General features: G+C 40.9%; 1 protein-coding gene across 1 annotated transcript in view; it reads left to right on the plus strand.

The window, feature by feature from the left end:
* Positions 1-18015, plus strand: part of TAGAP (T cell activation RhoGTPase activating protein) — a 158045-nt gene that overhangs the window by 18209 nt on the left and 121821 nt on the right. The window contains exon 2 of the mRNA XM_075597758.1: positions 13645-13730. Coding sequence (XP_075453873.1) covers positions 13645-13730 — 86 coding nt within the window. The remainder of the gene's footprint in view (positions 1-13644; positions 13731-18015) is intronic.

Here is an 18015-nt window from a genome sequence, read left to right on the forward strand (position 1 = left end):
GCGAGCAAGAGCAAAATCCCGGACTGGACTCTGAAAACCCAGCACAGATTTTGCCAAACCTCATAGTACTCCCCCCCCCCCTCCAGAATCGATCTCATTATGATTAAAAGGGTTTGTCGGGGAACCTATGTGGAAACCTTGGATCAAGGAGGAAGCATGGACATCACCAGCCTTCACCCAGGAATTATCCTCTGGACTGTATCCCTTCCAAGATACAAGGTACTGGAGACTACCTCGAGATTTATGGGAATCTAGAATACGGCAAATTATATACTCCTGTTGACCACCCACCAGGACCAGACCTGTAAGGGTGGGAGCAGCAGAGAAATTGTTGTGGACCACAGCCTCTAGTAGTGACACATTGAAGACCGGGGAATCCTTAAGGTATCCGATAGCTCCAATTTAAATGTGACCGGATTTACTTGTTTCACAATCTTGTAGGGACCTATAAACCTGGGCCCGAGCTTCAGGGAAGGAATCTTCAGATGGATGTTCCTGATAGATAGCCAGACGTGGTCTCCAACCTGGAACTACAGAGCTGGCACCCAACGCTTATCTGCCTGATCCTTCTGTTGAAGGGAGGCTTTAGTTAGGTTGTCATGAATCCTCTCCCTCAGAGACTGTAGCTCCTGGACCTTGTCATCCACTGCAGGAACTCCAGAACAGGAGACAGACGATAGGAGGTCAGAAGGTTGATACCCGTAGGCACAGAAGAACGGGGACTCTTGTGTAGAGTCGTGTTTCAATAAGTTCTGTGCAAATTCTACCCAAGGAAGAAGATCCACCCAGTTATCCTGACTTTCAGAGATGAAGCAACAGAGAAATTGCTCCAAGGATTGATTAGTCCTCTCCGTGAGGCCATTGGACTGAGGGTGGTATGATGATGAGAAGTGGAGTGAGATCCCATTGATTTGCAGATTGCTCTCTGAAATTTGGCAATAAACTGGAGGCCACGGTCGGAAACTATCTCAGTCAGAATACCATAAAGGCGAAATATCTCCTTGGTGAAAATTTCAGAAACTTAGTAGGCAGTGGGTAACTTCCTGAATGGTACAAAATGGGCCTGTCTTGTGAAGCGAACGACCACTACTAGAATGGTCATCATACCCTTAGATGGCGGTAACGCTATGATAAAGTCCATAGACAAGTGGGTCCATGGTCTGGAAGGAATCGGCAGAGGATGAAGCAACCCACAAGGCAGACTCTGTGCTACCTTTGTTTGAGCGCAGACAGCACAAACGGCTACAAAATCTTAAACGTCCTTGCAAATATCTGGCCAACAGAAGAGGCATTCTATTAAATCTGAGGTCTTCCTAAATCCCGGATGACCAGCTACCTCTGATTGGTGACCCCACTGCAACAACTCACTACGAAACTGGGGAGGTACAAATAATTTGGATTTACTTGCGGATGTAGGTCTAGGATCCTCCGCCTTTGCTTGCAAAATCTGTTGTAATAGAGCGGATGAAACTGCCAAAATAATCTAAGATGGTGGAATGATGGGCCCATGGTTCCTTTCATCAGAGTCTTCCAAAGAGAATTGTCGAGTCCGCTTTGACATTTTTGGAGCCTGGTCGAAAGGATATATTGAAATTGAAGCATGTATAAAAGAGAGCCCACCTCACCTGTCGAGTCCCGAGTCTCTTGGCAACTTCTATGTATTCCAAATTCTTGTGATCTGTTAATATATTGATGGGTTGCATGCTACCTCCCAGAAAATGTTGCCACTCTTGACAAGCTAATTTTACGAGACAACAGAAAGTAGATAGTGAGAAGCGCATTGAATGGGGGTTGTGATTAAACTAATGTTCTTTATTGAATGAACATGTCCCAAGGAAATCCCTCTAGGACAACAATGATAAAAAGTCAATACATGAATGGTAATAAAAATAGTGCAAATAGAGTGGGTATACGGTAACACTTGGTCGGTCTCCAGGGGATAGAAAACGGGAGTAGCCCGATGGATAGTCTTAATCCTGTAGATTGTGCACTGCCCGGGCAGGTATTAATGAAGAGGGGTACCCCAGGGTTGAGACAATGTTTGAATATGCTCACCCTTTTGGTACTACAGCTCCTTGACGGTCCTGTTTTCCCTACAGTCACGAAAACCGCTCCGGTGCACACAGCTTGAATGTGCTGCAACTGGCGATATCACGCAGCCCTCCGGGTGTCCGGGTCTGATGTCACTTCCGGCTGTGACACACAGACCCTTCCCGGTAGTCTCTGGGCTCCGTTTCTCTGCGCTCCTCCTCCTGGTGGTTACCAATGACCAAATAGACAGCCCAGCAAGTGGTATTGTCCGCTCCTCTTAAACGCACTGATGGCAAGCAAACACCCTATTGCTCCTCCTCCTACGCGTTTCACCAAAAGGCTTCGTCAGGGATAACGTCACACCATGCGCCTTCATAATTTATAGCAGAGTTAATTACAATTAATTTAATGCCCAATTAGTGGCTCATTCATCTTTGACATAAATTCAAATGAGTCCACTATTAGAACAGAATGGTGCAAACAGTATATATGGCTGGTTCATGTCACAAAACGAAAAAACACACACACAATGATTATACAAAATACTAGATATCTTTAAAATTAATAATAATATATTAAAAATATATATTTTGATTAAATTAATTTTAAAATTGATGTTTCACACAGAATGATACAATAAATGAAATAAATACATTCCTACATAGATTAGTTTATGGTGGTCAATGTTAAACACTAGAATTCAGTGGTAGATGGTATTTGTTTTTATAATTAATTTATGTGCATATATTTATTTTTATTTTTATATAATAACTAAATAATTACAACACATTGAATATTCCTCAGACATTTTCAAAGCTAATTTTACGGCAAGTAATTTCCGGTTCCCAACATTGTAATTTCTCTCGGCGTAAGAAAATTTCTTAGAAAAGAAGGCGCAGGGTTGTAGTCTCCCTTGAATCTCCTGCCGTTGAGATAGGATGGCCCCAGCCACCACATTGGATGCGTCCACTTCCACTATGAAAGACTTAGAGGGGTCAGGATGGATCAGGACCGGGGCAGATGAGAAAGCAATCTCTCGAAGGCATGTTCTGCTGTTTGAGACCCTTCGGTACGGGCCAGTCCAACACTGCTTAGACCTTGGCTCTGTCCATCTCAAAGCCCTGGGATGGGTCAAGGCAGGCTGGAGACAAGGATTGTCGAGGTACATAAGCCGGGACTGGTAATGAGGAAGACAATAGGTAAGCGCGTTGCATGTACTCAGCGTGAACTGAAACTTTGCTCAGCAACTTCCTGCTTACAGGGCTGTCCTTTTAAAGGAAGTTGGATGATTCTGCCACAGAGGGCGAGCAAGAGCAAAATCCCGGACCGGCATCTGAAAACCCGGCACGGATTTTGCCAAAACTCATACGTTCCTCCCAGGACTCCTTTAGGAGGTCTAGGATACCCTGGGGTTGGCGGCCATATAGGAGCTCAAATTGATAAACCACGGAGGCCTGGGCAACTTCCGCACTGCAAACAGCAGAAAGGGGAGAAGTTCATCCCAAGCTCTCTTTTCAGAGTCTACACACTTCCTTAACATACATTTTAGAGTTCGGTTAAACCTTTCCACCAATCCATCAGTCTGTGGATGGTAGACCGATGTCCGAACTGACTTGACCTCTAGTAACTTTAAGACATCCTGCATCAGTTTAGCCATACAATTCATCCCTTGGTCTGTCAACTTAACCTGGGGAAATTTGACCTGTGAGAACAGCTCCAACAACTTGCTGGCTACCTGCTTAGCAGCTGCTGTCCTTAGGGGGAACGCCTCAGGGTACCTTATTGCATAATCAACTATCACCAGAATAAACCTGTGTCCTTTCACAGAGGGTTCTAGAGGTCTTATCAAGTCTATCCTAATCCTCTCAAATGGAACTGAGACCAAGGGTAGAGGAACCAAGGGGGGCAATTTTCCCTTCTGGCTGTTTAGCTGGCATTAAGGAATACTGCACCTAATTTGGCAATATAATTATGCATCCCTGGCCAATACAACCATGATGAAACACAGTCAATGATTTTGTCTCTGCCGAGGTGACCACCCCAAAGGATAGTATGGGCGAGGGTGAAGACAGCTTTAACAAACACTGAAGAGACCAATATTTGTCTGGTGACCTCCCCTGTTTGTGTATCTTTATTCACCCTATACAAAATATCATTCAACAATTCAAAATTAGGGAACACCATTACACTTTGTGCATTCAATACATTGTCATTGATTTTGACCACCTTCTCATATTGTCTGGCAAGGACTAGGTCCTTCCTCTGCCTCTGGTGAAAATCAGGGAGAGACAGTTCCGGTAAATCTCCAGGTTCTGTCTCTCCCCCCTTCTGGCCATTCCCAGTAATTACCTGTGACTTTGACATTGTAGTATTGTTACCTTGAGTCCCAGATTTTTGTAACCAGTTATGTTTCTGGGGCCCATTCTCACCAAAAGGGCCAGGCCGGGTGGAGCCCGGCTTGGGGGTGTTATGGGTCATTGGTTGGAGTACCTTTGGCCTTTACCCAATGAGCTAGAACTTTGGCAGGGTGTTGACACTTATGTTAACTTATTTTTTCATATAAAGCCGCGGTCTTAAACCACCAGACCATGTTTATGGTTAATTATTTAATTTTGTTATGGCGTGGTATTGGTCACTGAGAGTTGAGGTAATCATGTACAGTAGCATCTAGTATTCTGCCATTCATTTGTTTGGGCCGGAAATCTTCCTGGGTAAGTGCAGACAGTTGAAAAGCATATTGAATAGACAGCTTAGAATGCTGTGAAAACGTTAACTGCACAAACATTCATATATAGAAGAGGCCTACATGCTGTTGTATTAAACATCCTGATACTCTTGATGCCCAGGTTAGTTTCCTTTTCCTTCCTCTTCACATTGATTGATTCCACTGAAAAAAGTTTCAATGAGAGATTTGTAAGAGAACAGTTGCCTGATTTATTGAACACACTGAGCAAAGCAGCATGCTACTTCCATGGTTATTAACTTTTACATTGGTTAAAGTAATTAAAGAAAACCTGTAAGTTGTGTGAAATCAGAGCAACGACTTTATTAGGTCTGGTATATTCCTGGTCTCTAGCCCAGCAATGAATAGCTCTGTTGTTATCATACTTTATCTGTTGCAAAGTAGATGCTATAAAATTAAAAAACCTCATGCTCCAGTAGGCACACCAGGGAGGGGGGGTATGAAAATGAACTTTTTGCCCCAGATGAAAGCTCTTCTTCTACAAGTGCTAGTGAAATCCTCTCAAAATTAGCTCTGGTCTTGCTGTTTTTTTAACTCCAGCACAAGAATGAATAAAACATACTGATCAGTATATGCACGCATCCATGCATTTACTGTAAAGCTGAGGCCTTGCCCATGTGCTTCCAAAGGAACCTGCAGCACATTGGGGTAAAGGTGTATCACTATAATGGAGAGAATAAGCACTGCAGTATTACACTCATGATCTAGAAGTGATGGGTAAATTAAAACAAATATCTTTAATTGCTATATTTAAAATAAAACAGGAATATAGTGAGAATAAATAGAAAAATATCTAAAAAACCAAAAAAAAAAAAACCTTTATTAAAAACTAGTCACCAAGTAGATGTTTAAAGACTGGCCGATATTACTCTCTGCCTTTCAATATGGCTGTAAGCCTGGGAACATAGTTGAAGTAATTAGGTAAATGATGCTGTTTATTCAGCAGGAGCATTAAGTATCTGAGTATAGAATTGATATTCATGCATGTGTCTGCTGTAAATTATGGTGTAACCCTGTGCCAGCGGCAAATAGACAGACTGCCGTTGATGCTCCTTTGGTGTTTATACATTTGGAGCTTCGGATAGTAATTCGAGCTGTTAAGTAATCTTTCCTGATTATTCAGCACGCACATGAAAATGAGAGTGGGTATAAACTAAGTAAATTAAGTCATAATAAGAGCTAGCAATCTATCGACAGGCCTATCTGGACGAGTGTGGATGACAGAATCATGTCATCCACATCACCAAGCACGTTTTGCCGTCTTTGGTTAATAGCACTTTTACCGTTCCTATTGTTGGTACAGGGGGTGGGTGAAGGTGGTAGTTGCCCCAGGGTGGATGTTTAAGCCTTGCGGGAGGGTAGCACGATGGGTTAACCCCTTCATTACTTTAGTGGTTGTAACCGCTAAGGTAATGAAGGGGTTCACTTCTACTGCCACCCTCCCGCAAGGTCTAAACCCCCACCCTGTGGCAACTACAAGCTTCACCCACCCCCTGTACCAACAACTATACAGTGCCTGATTTGTAACCCTTTCATTACCTTAGTGGTTAGCTGCTAAGATAGTGAAACTGGCTGTATTTTTGGGGGGGCATAGGATTGATACCGGAAGCCGGTGGAGACCTCCCGGAGACCCAAGGACACCTGCGGGGACCCCCCAGAGACCGCCAGACACCTGTGGGGACAACCCGGACACCTGGCAGGAAAACCCAGAGACCCCGGACATCCTCAGGGACCACCCGGAGACCCCTAGACACCCATGGGGACCCACAGAGACCCGCAGGGACTCCCGGAGACATGCAAGGGTCCCCGTGGGTCTCCGAGGGGTCCCTGTTGGCCTCTGGTATCAATCCTGTACAGAAAAAATAAAATAAAATGCTTTTATGTATCTTGCAATATGTTTAGCACCAACCTTTAGCTGGCGACAAAATATTGCAAGATTTTAAAGTTTGTTATGCTAATCACTGTTTAGTGAATAGCATTTACTGGCAAAAAATTTGATTTTGCCCTATTTTTGGCTTGTCTGACGACTTTTTTGCCTCAGGCTTTTAAAGGTCGTTAAAGAGCCATTATAGTGCGATACTGCAGTGTTATCACTGTTTAGTCAATAGGAAAGCAGGCAGTATAGCACTGTAAGGGCATTTATCGACCATGAAACCACTTATCAGTGCTTTGTGAATAGTAAAACATAAAGAGAAGCACATGGAGAGACACTATTAGTAAAAATAGTTACTACTTTATGTAAAAAATATACAATACAAAACTTACATATATTAAAAAATTGTGTGTTCCGATCTTCCCTGTCAGGACTCTGATGTAATCTTATGCCTTAGGTCCAGTCGATGGTTAAAAAGCCATTATAACGCGATACTGAACTGTTATCACTGTTTAGTGAATAGGAAAGCAGGCAGTATCGTGCAATAAGGCATTTATTAACCATTAAACCACTTATCAGTGCTTTGTGAATAGGCCCCTAAGTTTTTTCAGAGTTGATGTATCACCAGTATTAGAAGTATGAACAGTATGGTGCTAGATCATTTTGTTACATGATGTCTTCCTGCCAAGTATATACAGTTACAATTCCAAGTTAAGTATGTTAAGCTATACTGATGTGTGGAACTTCCTGTACTCTAAATGACATTTCCATTACTAAATGATCTCCAGTCATGTGATTTCTTCAGCAGTGTGGTGTGGAATGTGGCCCAGTGGTATATTTAGAGACAGGACACATCAAATTGGGTGCAACAGAAAGGCAAGTTTATATTCACTCACCTGAAAACAAAATAGACATATAAAAAACCAAACGTGTAACACAGTGCTTAGCCTTTTACAGGAATGGCGTATCACAGGTTTTCAGACAGTCTGGCGCCCAGCTCTCCCGTGCCAATGCAGGAAAGAATAGCTGCAGTTTAAATGCCACTTCAATTGGGTTCACCTGGTCAAATAACTAAACCTGCAGTTCTAGCAGTATTAAATTGTGAATAGTTTCCCTGGCCTTTGCACATGCCCGTTATTAACCTTTTCATTCCTATTACCTTTGTAGGGTTTAAACACCCCATCACAAGCAGCGAACACATGACCACCCATACCCCTTCAGTGGAAACTGAGATGGAGGGGTTTCCACATCCTCTTCAATCGGACGGACACTCCATTGGAACGCTCTGTCTGACCAGATCCTAGAAAACGAGCACATGACCATAATGTATCTCGTATATTTGTTTTGGACCTGAGGCTATAAGGGATAGTGCTCCAAGTTTTAGTTTTCAAGCCAGTGATTTAATTGTAGGATTCCAATACATCGCTATACTGTATCTGTGCAGTGAAGAGGTTTCATTGAAAATAATACCATTTCTTTGTAGCTACCCATTGTACCAATCCTTGCATTAAGTTTGGAGGTTTATCATTAGCATGTCTCATCTTTGACTCTGCCCACACTACCATGAAAGCTGTGTAGGTGACAGAAGCCAATTCATGTACTTAGTCAATGTCTCATAATTTCCAATTTTTACTTTAAGCTAGTGGAAATTCTTGGTGGTGGGTGGAGTAGGGTCAAAGTGTGTAATATGTATTTGCTTGCTTTCTCAATTCGTTTAACTACAAACTTTCCCATAAAGAGACTTAATACTGTAGATATTGGTCAAACAGAGGCAATCAAGTAAATTATAGCTGTGATGTTAAGCAGTTTGCCGCAAAATCATGCTGGCAAAACCAGTGGAAATAACGGTGCTTTATTTAACAAAGGAAATACATTCAATAAAAGGCAACTAGAGCTGTTTACACTGGTTTTGCCCCAGTTTTACAGCTCGGAGATTTAAATAGCCGGCACAGGGGAGGGAGACACTAAGCTGCATTAAATCAGGGAACATGACATGACATTCCATACAGTTAAGACTAATTATATGCAAAATCAAGAACTGTGCTACATCTCATTAGAATATGGTTAACGTCACATTATTGTAGTATAAAGTTGCATTATCTATATTAAAAAAAGTAATGTTATGTATAGTAAGTTTTGGCATTACTCCAATCCAGACACTGAAATAGGATGCTTGCTGGTGTAGAGAGAGAGAGAGAGCAGCGAGGGACATAACGTGATGTTATTTAAATCATGCTTATCTGTGTCCTTACACCTACTGTAGTGCCGACGAGTTTTCTAAAACAAATCTGGGGCAATCACAGGCAAGACCCAGGTACATGCTGGGTTCATGCTGGGTACATCCTGGGTACATGCTGGGTACATGCTGCAACATTCCAGTGACATTTCTGCAGACAGACTAATGGCCCATCGGATTAACAGCGGGGGTCCCTGGCAGTCCCATTCAAACTGAATAGGACTGCCAGGGACCACTGCTGTGTTAATCCGATGGACAGTTAGTCTCTGCAGAAATGTCACTTAAATGTTGCAGCATGTACCCAGCATGTACCCAGCATGTACCTGGGTCTTGTTGGTGATAGCCCCAGATTTGCCCCAGATTTTCAAGGCAAGTTTAAGGCAAGTTTTAGAATTCTCGTCGGCGCACCTGTATGCAGACACTGCAAAGCCCTATTTCAGGTTCTGAATAAGAGTAAGGCCTGGTTTATAGCTGGCTTAAATAGCGTAACGTTAAGTCCCCACTTTAACCTTAACAGAATTTAGTGGATAGGGTATGCTTATGATAATAGATAATTAACATATCATTTGCATATCATTTCCACAAACAGCTGTTAATATTAACGCTATGTTTTTATTTTATTTTTTAAATAACCAAGGATAACATTAAGTTAATGACATTATGGATACAGTGTTAGCATTAACGTGACATTATTAGAGGCGTGTAACTAGACAGAGCATAGACTGTTAGATCTACCTGCTGAAAAATTAACATGAGACAATCAAATATAACAAAGTCTCAAACAATGCTCTGCCGCTACAAACACCTTAAAAGGTGCTGTCACTGCTAATAGAAACATCTGACAAAGTATTAAGCAGATGCAGACACAGGTCTAAAACCTACTAACTGCCTCACATGATAAAGCATTGATTTATGTGCCCCCCGTTATTGGCATTGGACAGTTTTTGTTTCCCATAAACAAGTGCATGTAATGCTTCTAATTAACCACTAGGAGGCATTCAGTTACTGTGCAACTGTTTTTCTGATTCCCACCTGTTTCTCGAGTACAAAAAACAGAACCTCATTTGAATCATCTTCTATTTCCTAGGAGACCAAACAATGTGTCAGCAGCATTGCTACTGGCTTCACATTAGATTCAACTCAAATCCCTGAAATTAGCAGAATGAAAAATGAAAGAGAAAAGGAAATGAAGTACTTGGTCAATATATATATTTTTTTTTATAAAATGTTTTACCAGGAAGTAATACATTGAGAGTTACCTCTCGTTTTTAAGTATGTCCTGGGCATAAAGTTAAGACAAATAATACATAGTTACATAAGTGAACAGGGTACACATTATATACAAGACATTGCACGCACAGTTATAGATAATATATATTATATGCGTATGTAACCGTTACAGACCAGATTAAAATGTGAGACAGCTTTAGTTTTGAAATAACTTAGACTGCTGGTGTCTGTGAGAGTCTCCGGTAGATTGTTCCAGTTTTGGGGTGCACGGTAAGAGAAGGAGGAGCGGCTGGATACTTTGCTGAACCTTGGGACAATGAACAGTTTTTTGGAGTCAGATCTCAGATGATAAGTGCTGCATGTGGTAGGGTTGAGGAGCTTGTTCAGATAGACGGGTAGCTTGCCCAGAAAGTATTTGAAGGCAAGAAAGTAAAGATGAACTTTGCGCCTCAACTCAAGTGATGACCAATCTAGCTCTTTGAGCATTGTGCAGTGATGTGTGTTTAGTTGCATTGGAGAACAAAACGGCATATCGAATTGTAGAGGGTATCAAGTTTGCCAAGGTTGGTTTGGGCTGCTGAGCCGCATACTATGTCCCCATAGTCGATTATAGGCATTAGCTTCTGCTGTGCGATACGCTTTCTGACCAGCAGACTTAGGGAGGATTTGTTCCTGTAAAATACACATAGTTTGGCATAGGTTTTGGATGTCAGGGTATCAATGTGCATCCCAAAAGTTAAATGGGAGTCAAACCATATACCCAAGTATTTAAAACTAGTAACAGGAGTTAGCGTGGTGTTAGCGTTAGTTCTGATCTGGAGCTCAGTCATTGGAAGCTTAAAAAATTTAGCCTTGGTCCCAAATACCATTGTTACAGTCTTGTCAGTGTTCAAAAACAGTTTGTTTTGGGAAATCCAATTTTCAAGGCTCAAAAAGTCAGATCGAAGTATACAATATACAAGAGTGAGAATATTTTTAATTTTTGCAATAGTGAAATTGAATTTAAATGGACTATTTTCTAATAAATAATGCTTCAATACATAAAAATAATATATTATTGTAGTGGTGTGCTGTGTGGTGTGCAGTGTCTTCTTTGCTATTGTTCTAGCATTCTAATTCGGTGGTTTAGGGTTTCCACAGAGGAGTAAGTAGGTGTATTTGCACCCGGGTCCTCTATTTCTCTCTCCCGTCGCACTCTATTCATCCCCTCCTCGCACTCCATTCTCCCCTCCCATCCTCACACTCAATAATCCACCTCACAAAACTCAATAACCCCCCTCACATTCGACAACTCCCCCATCCCCTCAATACCACACACAATAAACCCCCTCCCCACAATCACACATACAATACCCCCTCCCTCCACACATCATACCCACTTCCCCGCACAGCAAGCCCTACCAAGACAATAACCTGCACCCGGTCAATGACACAATAACCTCCCTCCCCACAATCACACACAATAACCCCCCACCCCTCTATAGACAATAACCCCCTCCCCTCCACACACAATAACCCTCTCCCAAGACAATAACCCCCTCCCCTCAATCACATATAATAACCCCCTCAATCACACATTATAACCCACCTCCCCTCAATCTCACACACAATAAACGCCCTCCCCCAATTACATACACAATAACCCCCCTCCTCACAAACACACTATAACCCCTTCACCTCAATCCCACACACAATAACCCTCCTCCCCTCAATCTCACACACAACACTCCCCCCCCCCCCCCTCCTCAAACATTTACACAACAACCTACCCTGGGGGGATGCCTTGAGTGTCAGGCGAATTCGGATGACCTCTGGCCGGGCCCAACTTCCAGTGCCGGCCGGGTCCCATGCAGCCGATAGGCCCGGGACAGTTGTCCCTGCTTTCCCAACAGTCGGTGGCCCTGACTCCTCCTGGTGACATCAGGGAGAGCTGGGACGGGCAGGGCCCTGCAACTCTTTGACTCAGTCCAGCCCCAGCCTATTCCCCTCTTCTCCCCCCTCGTTTTTTGTTGTTCTGTAGTATTAAATAATACTTATTCGATTTTTTTTTACTCAACTCAATTACATTAAATTATTTTTATGAATTGTAATATACTGAGCATCCATTGATTTCTATAGCAGGTTTTAGCAAGTCCCCAGCTGTGCAAGATATTTGCAACAATTTCCTGTTTGTGATAATGTGTTGCCAATATTCCCAGAAGATTGAGCTGCAAACTGTAACAGTAGATAATGTTACCTTAGTGATATAAGAAGACATTGTAGCTGCTGAGTTACACTGACTGAAGGATTAATTGAAACTGAAAGGCAGCAATTTGGTGATCCCTGTGGAGCAAGATCTTTGCTCATCGATGATAGAATGAATCGATCAGCAATTTAGGTCATTTGTTTTCAATAAAGGTAATCAAAGGCTGCATATATTAAAACAAACTAAATATTTTTATTTTAGTTTTTTAAGTGCCGCGCAGGAATGCCTTTTTCAGACCTGTAATTAAAACAGGACAGTGTCATCTAATGTTGATTGGCACCCATAATCTCCCACGTTATTATTATTTTTAATTAGTATTAGTTTTTCTAATGATTAACCACATAATTGTATTATTATTTTTGCTAAATAGATTATAAATTACATAAATACTAATAGGTAGCAAAAAAAACAGCTAGAGATTACATGATTTTTAAAATGTATTTCATGGATTTCACATTTGACCTATAAACAAAAAAACAACATCAATGCCCTTTAGGAAAAATCAAAACCAGAAAATATTTTGAGGCGAGACCAAAACACCATAAGTGTCTTTAAAAAGACATAGTGGTCCAGTGCCTGATTTAAAAAAGATCTACAGTACATTTATTAAACACAGGGGCAAAGCTCTTTGGATCGTATTTTTAAAAGATTTGACACAGTGAATGCTCATTTGCATGTCATTACCCAGAATCCCATACTGCAGTGGAACTATTGTTTGCCGAGTGACTATGGGGAAGGGCAGGTTTGTGGACCTGTCTGAGACATGTGAATAAGTGTTTTTTTTTTCTTGTGTAACAAATAAAAAAAAGGTTTTGTGTAAAAGATTTAAGCAAACTTTATGCTGTAAAAATAGGAAAGGGGACAGGCCTTATACAAGAAAGTTGATTTGCTTTAAAAAAAAAAAAAAAAAGTGAAAATGTAAGTTTATAAATAAAAGAGAAGTGGTCCTCTGTATCCCCAAGAATAGAGGTTCCCAATGCCAGTCCTCAAAGACCACTAACAGTATGGGTTTTAAGGCAATTCTCTCATTAGCACAGGTGGCCCAATCATTTTAACTGAACCACCTGTGCTCAAGCACATGTATATTTAAACCCTGCTAGTGGTCCTTGAGGGCTGGAGATGGGAACCTCTGCCCTAGAACCATCGCACTTTGACCACTGGATATCGTGCATACTATTTCTCATTTGCAATGCAGTAGTCATGTAACGGTACTGAAACAGTTAATATAGTATGACTGACGCTTACAGTGCAATTCATTAATGCCCTTGCGATCTCTGTGTTTTCAGCTTCACAAGGCTCTAGCTCAACGGAGATGCTCAGCACCCTCACTTGTGTTCAGCAAAGCATTAAGCAAACCGTGGTCCACAGGAAGGTATGTCAATTATTGTTACACAGTTACATAGTGAAATTGAAAAAGGAGATATGTCCATCGAATTGAATCTATGTTAGACTTGGTAGACTGAGATACTGATCCTATATTTGTATTTATATTGATACAGAGGAAGGCAAACAAACCCCAATCCTCCCTCCTGCAGTGAAACATTAGACAATGATGTCATTTAAAGCCACAACCCAATGAATCTTTTTTCTTTCCATTTAATCATTTTTTTTTGCATAGAATTGAAGAAGGTGGTCAGGGTTGCTGAACCCCATTAATTTCAGCTACGGGGACGCCCTGCTTCTGGAAATATTTACCTCCGTAGGGCAGCTGGCTCGGCTATGTGGTTAATGTAATGGGGGCTTTTCAAAGCTCCTGTGCCCTGCGGGCCAATAGGAAGTCGTGATGTCATCAGTGCAGCTTCCTATTGGCCCGCATGACATGGGGCTGTAAACTTCACTGAGATATTGGCACCCCTTACAGCAGTAAGTATCTTGGGAGGCAGGGGGCCTCCGGAGCTAAAATGAATCGGGTTCCGCTGCGGAGACCCCCTGCTTCAATCTTATGTTTTATAAAAGAAGAAAAAAAGGCTGCTTGGATTGATCCTTTAAGGGGAATAATAAATCCCTTTCTGACTCTGGTAATGGTAATCAGAATTATTTTCTGGATCAATGTCCTTCTTATGTTTAACTTACTTTATTTGGCCTATAAATTTAAACCTTTGCTTTCTTTAAAAAGTTCTTAGCTTTTCCTAAAGATATTTATTGATATCTTCCATCTTGTTTTATGCATGATAATATCATATTAGCCTTTGCTACTGCTGCCTGACATTGAGCACTATTGCTAAGCCTCCTGTCTAAAAGCACTCCTAAATCCTTCTCACCAAGGATTGACCTTACAGTATTTTGTCCCATTATTATTATTGCTTTCAAAATACATTTATCTGTATTAAACCGCATCTCTCATTTACAGTACCAGCCCAAGATTGCAGTTTATGCAACTCCTTATGTGGATAAATTACATACTGCTCTAATTTTCCTACCTTACTGTATATACTGTAATTGTGTCATCAAAAAAAATTGAGACTTTGCTCTCTGTGCCAATTCTATGTATTTATTGTAGTTTTGCAAAACATCTCATCAGTGGATTTACATTACTCCAGAACAAGGAATCAGATTGATTATGCTTGCACCCACTACCTTAAGGTGAACAGTTTATTACACATCCTATTTTTATTATTATTTTCTATTCAACCAGTTTTCAATCCAGGTGCAAATTCTTTCACGCAGACCAATGTCTTTCATTTTGTACACTAACCTCTTGTGTGGCATCACATCTAAAAGCGGCTGCATAATCTACTGTAAGTAAACCACATCAACTGTATTTCCTTGGTCCTAAATTGCTACTTACCTCCTCAAGGAAACTAAGGTTATATAACCCACCCCTGCATATGGCTAAGTATTAAAATAAGGAGAAACAACAAATGAAATGTATTATTTTTATGTTAAGAATACAATACCACGCAGCTGGCCTGAAACAACATTTTGCAAACATTTGAACTGTCTAGTGGCTTCTTGAGCTAATCTAACCATACTAAGATATAAAGATTTGTTTCTCTGAAAATGAATGACACATTGCTTTGCAAACCCTTCCAAAGTTTCAGCTCATTGTGTTTCAAAATAACTTTAAACAATGATTTAAAATTACGTACTGATTGTTATTGTAACATAATGTTGTATCTTCCAATTACGTGACGTTATGCTGGTTTTGGCAGTAGTCCTATCCAGACAACGAGATAAGGCTCTTACTCTTGGAGAGAGAGAGGGATGCTGCAGGAATTATGTTATTGCTGTGAAGGACAAGTACAATAAACAGCATATCAGTAACTGCATAGGTTACCACATGGTGAAACACTTCTACAAGAACCAGAACGCCTTAATGTGTCTGACTAACTTGCTGATTATGAACAAGGACAAGAAGCAGAGGACTGGGAAGATCTTGAATCACACCCTGAAAATCATCTACCTGCTAACTGATGAGGTTCATGCACCCTTGTAGGTTTTCTATAATGATGTCAGCAGTCATCAGTATATAAGACAAGCCATGGCTTACATGAACACGCCCCCTGACAAAGCAAAGAGGTGAAGCGCGCATTGGGGGAGGGGGGTTACAGACATTCTGGAAATTGTGCGAGTGGATGCTGGACCTAAGCACTGCAAACAAGCATCAAACTACAATGGAAGATGTTATAACATATTTGGCATCCTTGCATTGAACAATCTTTTCAAGGATCGAAGCAGGACTTCGAGAGAACTATACTTGAGTCTGTTCAGCAGCAGAATGGTGATGTTTGATTTTATGGGACTCTAGTACAGCTTTTCTCCTTCGAGATACTAAGAATGAGAACTCAATATTAACTAATGTTGTATCTTTATATGTATATATATATATATATAGAGAGGAGAAAGAGAAGAGAGCGCACGCCCCATAGTGTATAACTGTATATTTATAAAGGGAGGAGGAGGGGAGGGGGGAAGGATTATCACTCACAAGGGTAAGGAAGTTAAAAGCATGTCGTGAATAAATCACCACCATCCGGTATCTTTACTTGTCTTTGCTTGTCTCTGATGTCAGTCTCTGGATAGTGAACGATCCGTGATCATCAGGATAGTTTTCAAGCGTGGATAAAGTGTACCGGAATCGGGTTGGAGTCCTCAGAAAATCTCTCCTAGCGGTGTGGCCTCAAGCTGTTAAATGCACGAACCGGCCTGTTCATGCACAAAGTGATGACGTAATGTCCGTGACGTAATGCGTAATGACGCATTTGTCCCTGAGGAAGTAGGAGGGAAACGCGCGTTGGACGCGTGTTTAGTGATGTCAGCCCCCTTCATGGGGTTTTAATACAGTACTAGGCAGCCATTCATTAGATCAGTCAATTATATAAAAATAGGGTAGTGGCCAGGCAGGACTTGCCGCATTAGTCAAGGTCCTGTTCAAGAGTTCAAGCCAACAACCCTCATGATGGTTATTATCTATTAGACTGATCAATGTATTAGTGGGCTTTTTTGCTCACTTAGGCTGTTTTACACCCTTGCAGTCTCTCATTTTCCAGCATCAAGCATATATATTTCAGCATCAGAGACTGCTTAGTTGCCCTAGTTATTTATTCATTTAATTTATTTTTATATGTTTTCACATTTATAAATTGGTAATATATGTTTTAAGTATTGACTATTAAAGGTTACATTTTAAATTTTGGGTAGTGTGCATGTAAGTGAATTTCTTTTGGTGTACAAACCACTGTACCCCTCACTTTTTCTGATTTACTTCAGTTCACAGTTGCACCTACCTCTCATTATCAATTGCATCATTATTATTAAGTTTATACACATTTAGTATGGTTTAGTCGATCACTCCCTTACTCCCCGCTTTCTGTGTGATCTCCTACACAGACACCAAAATAAGACTCCTAATTTTAGACAGACAAATAATATTGTGAAATAACATTGTTATTTACATAATGTCTGTAGCGTTACACTCATCCCGGCATTGCAAAAGCACTATTTCAGTGTCTGGATAAAAGTAATACCAAGTCTCTGTATAACCTAAATAACGTTAGGTCCCCGCACTAACCCGTAACTGACTTTTGTGGATATGCACTGCTATTCTAACAGCTAATTTGCATATCATTATCAATAGTGTAGCTGGAACTTGTCAGGTGCTCGGAGAAAAAAGCGAAGTGAAAAAGAACAAAGTACCAAAACCTCATGGAATATACAGTATTGTATGAGGGAATCCCAATCGCAGTAATAATCACAGTCTCTTCATATACAGTATTTTGTTCTTTTAAAATTTTACTCCAAGATGCCTGTCAGGCTTTTTTATGGCGAGAGAGAATAAATCACCACAGACATAATGATCACACTCAATCGAAACGCACCACAAATAATCAGCGTTAAATCACATGATAGAGAAAATTAAAAGCAGTACATTCCAGGGCTCTATGCCCCTTTGGGATTGGAGGTATGTGCCTAAAGGAGGCACCAAAAGATCCCTTTTGAAAGGCGCACAGCAAAACCTTATAGTATAATATGGTCAGGGGTAAATAAATGTGTGCATAAAAATAAAAAAGATTTATTAAATGTCTTTTTTAAAAATCGTGTGGTGTAATGTGTATAACATAGATAAAATAGACTAGGAGAGTCTATAGTACTACTCAGGTACCCTAGTAGCTACCAATGATGAACAATGCTATATATTTACTACTGGCAGTTTATAG

The sequence above is a fragment of the Ascaphus truei genome, chromosome 4, assembly GCF_040206685.1.
Source record: "Ascaphus truei isolate aAscTru1 chromosome 4, aAscTru1.hap1, whole genome shotgun sequence".
Taxonomy (NCBI): domain Eukaryota; kingdom Metazoa; phylum Chordata; class Amphibia; order Anura; family Ascaphidae; genus Ascaphus; species Ascaphus truei.